The sequence below is a fragment of the Ascidiella aspersa genome, chromosome 8 (assembly GCF_963924565.1).
Source record: "Ascidiella aspersa chromosome 8, kaAscAspe10.2, whole genome shotgun sequence".
Lineage (NCBI taxonomy): Eukaryota > Metazoa > Chordata > Ascidiacea > Phlebobranchia > Ascidiidae > Ascidiella > Ascidiella aspersa.
The window spans coordinates 3,263,658-3,268,607 of record NC_139454.1 but is presented as its reverse complement, the minus strand read 5'-3'; the positions used below and the strand labels follow the sequence as shown (position 1 = coordinate 3,268,607).

Below are 4,950 nucleotides of genomic sequence, written 5' to 3'. Positions count from 1 at the left end.
TTGGCCGTCTTAATGTTTTGTCATAAAAGTTTTCAGGCTAGAAGATTTCCCATAAAATCTAATAGAATTCGACACCCGATGACACCCGTATACATTGGTACTACACATATTAAAGTTTTATTAGTCTGATAGCAACGGACCCGAAAAACATACCGTGGCACGTTGTTACTTATTACATTTTGTTCAGAAAGAAACGTCTTACTTTTACCAAAAAATATCGGTTATCGCAATAATATACAAAGTGTCGAACATGACATTGATGTAAAACTAGATCAAGCATAAAAATCGGCTTACATCGCAACAAACTAAAAGAATATTTTGAGGACTAAAAATAATTGTATAAGAATTGCCAACCAAAAAAAACAACTAAGTCTTAAATTTAAAATGGGGAATTACCCATTGCGGGTAATGCTGCATTACGAATTTGAGCAAAAATCAGCATCGAACTTCAACATTTAATGAAGTAAATGTTGCGTTTTGTAATGTGCATATTAATGTCAAATGTATAATCGCGTAGATACTATTTAAGTTTAGGCTTTTATAAACATGTTTTGTTTGTTTTTTGAATGTTTATTTGTAATTTCAGAATTCTATTATTTTAAGCATTATTGTAAACCAAGATTTTTAGGTACCGGTACTTTTTGGTAAATGAATGAGTTTGCACAATTTAGCTATACAGTAAAAATTTAAGTGCTGGTCTAGAATCCTATCACAGCGCACAATATTTGGGTTAGGGTGCGGGTTTGGGTTAGGGTGGGTCAAGTGGTTTCATTAAATAATGAATATTAGTAATACTTGACCCAACCACACCCAAACGCTGACTCGCACCCTAAGCCTAACCCAAATATTGTGCATTGATTTAATAATTGTGGTAGGATTTTTAACCAGCGCCAAACACAAATGTTTTTAAAATATTATTTTTGGTGCACTTAATCACCCCTCATTTTTTGACTTGAACACACAAGATCTCATCTAGATTATCAAATTAAATTTCCACAGTTTTGCATTATTTCAAAATTTTATTTTCTAATCTTCGTTAATTTGCCCAGTTTATTTATTAGAATGGTGCAATTTTAGTTATGCGGTAAAACTGTTTTGACGACTGGTTGTCATTGGTCAGAGTAAACAAGCAAACTAAACAGAAGTTTTGTAAGTTAAATCGCCATGAAATGTAACTTTTACTACCTTTTATTGCAGCTCCAGTAGATGTATTTATACTTTAGCTAACAGAACAAGGATTGATGTCCTGCCTTAAAAAATGTTACTGTATATTAGCAACCCTGATGGCATTCCAGTGCTTTCTTGCCATAGATCTTTGGCATAGATGCTGCCCATAACTAGTGAAGTTTTTTTGCGTAAATTATCACCTTGCCACAATTAAAACTGCTGGTGTATTGTAAAATTTTGGCAAGTGATTTCAACCAAAAAAAAATTGGCCTGACAAATCATGGAATGTAATCGTGTTAGCAACTGCGTTCTATCAAATCTTTCACAGCATTTTACCTATATAGTTTGGTATAAAATTGTCATTGTTATTCATAAGTTATAATTGTTTTCCTTATGTTTTCAGTAACTAAAACCCTTAGATTTTGAGTGAGTTTGACAATGATTTACTCATCCCCAAACTTGGCTGCCAATGTCTTGGACACCTTAAATGAATTCAGGCTAAAAAATCAGTTTTGTGACACCGTAATCAACCTTAATGGCAACCACCACTTCCCAGCGCACAAGGCAGTGCTTTTGGCCAGTAGCGGCTATTTCCGTAAAGTTTTGCCCAAGAACAAAGAAAAATTACTTAATGTTAAACTTTCTTTATCCCGTCCTGAAACCTTTTTTGAAGTTTTAACGTATCTTTACACCGGCACAATTGATTTGACCGAGCCGAATTTAGCCGAGATTGTACTGGTGGGCAAGTACCTTCAGGTAACAGAAATATCAAAATTGACAGATAAGTTTATACAAAGAATGCAGGCGAGTGATCTTGAAGATGATTGTGAAACTGTTGAGGAAACTGAAGAAGACATCGACTTGTTGGAAATAAGCAACGATGATGTTCAGTCGTTGGACAGCAGAACTGGCATTGTGTCGTGCAACGATGATATTGAAACTGACCCACGAATCGCAGAAACAGGCAATTACAAATTACGAGGAAAAACTTTTTCACCTGCAAAGGAAAAAGTTAACTCCTCAACCCCAAAGTCTGCCACTGGTAGAGTGAGGAAAAGAAAATATACTAAGAAAGCATCAATAACAAGAAATGCAAGTGTTAGTTCCGGTTCGAAAATACTAAAAGGACGACCGCCAGCTTCTGAATATCATCAAATGGAAAGGGAACTTATAAAGCTTCATGAGCAAGATATACTCTTTCTTCCTGAAGTTAATCGCTACCAGTGTGCGATATGCGAAAAGCTGTTTTCTTCGGCCAGTAATTGTTCGCGTCATTATCGCAGGCATACCGGAGAAAAACCATTTGAATGCCAATACTGCCGTGGTAAGTTCACTCGCCTTGATACTCTGCAAAAACATTTGGATTTCTGCCAGAAATCTAACACTGGACTCGACAGTCAGGTTTACGCTGCCAGTCAGAATGATCCAGCTATTGAAGGTATTTTACCTTCCAAAACCTGCCCTGTTTGTTCAAAAGGGCTTCGGACTGCTAAAGGATATAAAAATCACATTGGGCGCCACTATGTTGAAAAACAAATAGACGGTAAAACCATTTTCAGCTGTCAAACTTGCGACACCATTTGCTACAGCACCGACAAGATTATAGACCACTGCCAGCAGTGCTGGATGTTCACTTGTAAATATTGCAGGCGGGTTTTCAAGTCGAAAGTAAACCTGGAAAGACACGTCCGAATTCACACCGGCGAACGACCTTTTACATGTCCGATATGTGACCTAGCGTTTACCAGGGGTGATAGTCTTTTTACGCACCTCAGTGAAAATACTGCATTCATTCGATGTGGACAAAAGGCAAAGGAACAGGGGATAAACGTTTTCGAACTGGTCTCGGAAACAAAAAAGCGCATTACCAGTGAAGCAAGAGCGTATCAAATTCCCATTGAAGATCAACCCTGGGATCTACAGAATCAGCTTGCAAACATTAACCGCGAAACGAAAACGCCCTATTTCAAATGCGACAAGTGTATAGCGTCGTTTTTTGAGTTCACTCATTTCTCGGAACACCGGAAAGAGCACGGCTTGGCCGAAGAAATGAAATGCCCGATATGCCATCTGACTTTTACGAGGGAAGCTTGGCTGAATAAGCACATGGAGCTTCATGAAAGTGATATTCAAACTTCGGACCAAGCCGACTTCACTCACCCATCGAGCACATTCTTCATGTGCCAGATTTGTGAAAGGGTTTTCGACAACGAGACGGAATACGTTTCCCACAACACAGTTATGTGTGCCGATACATGTCGATTTTGTCAGCGGCCGTACCAGACACGAAAATGCCTGGAGCAACACATTAAAAAACACACTGGGGAGAAGCCATTTGTTTGCCAGTTGTGCGACGATAAATTCTCAAGCAGGCGTGAGCTGAAGTCGCACCTCGCTGATGAGCACATGATTGAAACGCCAAAACATTCTCGCCTCGAGCCACTTCCAACTGTAGTTGTGTTACATGGCGACATGCCAAATGATTGTTTTCAAATTGAAGGCAATGAAATCAATGTGGGTCCCAAAGAAAAGGTGTAGAATTTTTACCTAACTTTCAAACATACTTTTGTAATTTTATTTTTTTAAGGATCTTCTAAGATTTTGTTAAATAAAAGTTTGTAAAGATATCTAATGGTTAAAGTTTTGGTGTAGCTTTAACCATTAATTATTGTCTCAATAATTGAACAAACAATATGACTGTTGGTAAAACCTTATCTGTGCTTTTTATGTATTAGTGCCTGTTTTTTTAAATTGGCAATCCGACAAATAATAGATCATATTTTTACCATTAGGTTTATGTTGTCAGTTAATCTAGTGTACAATAGTTTTTTGGTTTCAATACAGGTACCTTTTTTACGACTGTGTTCTAACAAGTATTTTTAAGAAACATATTTTAGTTTTTAATGTTAATATATTTAACAAGAATATGCATTGTAGCATTCTTTTTAAATGGTTTTCCAAGTTTTTCTAAGTACTTGTTTGTTTTAGAAAGTTGTGACCAGGATGGATATGTAAAAAATTGTTTTTATTGAGATTGCAATTCTTCTGTAAAGATGTGCATATAGCAAATCTATGTAGCAAAATGTTAAAACTTTTTTTCTTTAAAGTTGTTTTTGGTGTGCTTAACTGAACTACTGAATGACAGTTGGTCAACATTAATTCAGGGCTACACTAAGGAAAAATAAAGAAAACATGGTTTGAAATACTGGACAATGAAACTGCCGTTACACTTTTTAGCTACCTGTGGCACCAATGGCAATTCATCTTTAGATAATAGCCACGGCCACCATATGATTTTTAAGTTTTTGTTGTTACAACCTGTCAGGTTGTTTTTAATCTATAATGCTGTTGGTGACAAAGAACTCAGTTTACCAATATTTTGTCATGTTTTGGTGTTATTATATATCTTGTGTTTGGTTTATTACAAAATGTTAAAATGAAAAGTAACATAAGTAACAAAGTTAAATACCTTCCCAAATAAATCATTTAGAAATAATACTTTTTTAATATCAGTTATTGTAATTAGTTGACCAACTAGGAGTGAATTAATCTTAAAAGTTACATATGTTACTAAGTTATGATAGTTGTATAGTCTGTAGGTGCTACCTCCTGTAAATATGCAAAATATATAGAAATGTTCTTGCTTCTTTTAAAGTTGTAATCATTGTGAATACAGACAAAGTAATAAGCTGTGAATTTGGCCGACTATGTTTGTGCCTGACATTAAATTAGCAATGTTGCAAAGACATACGTATACATTTAACATTTGTTGCCACAATATAT

At 35.8% G+C, this 4,950-nt stretch overlaps 1 protein-coding gene across 1 annotated transcript; it reads left to right on the top strand.

Annotated features, from left to right (window-relative positions):
- Positions 1-1,579: 1,579 nt before the first annotated feature.
- LOC146135183 (zinc finger protein 131-like) lies at positions 1,580-4,932 on the top strand. The gene has a single exon (XM_083395449.1). It carries the CDS (start codon positions 1,606-1,608, stop codon positions 3,703-3,705), a length of 2,100 nt encoding a protein of 699 aa, XP_083251575.1. The 5' UTR covers positions 1,580-1,605; the 3' UTR covers positions 3,706-4,932.
- Positions 4,933-4,950: the final 18 nt, after the last annotated feature.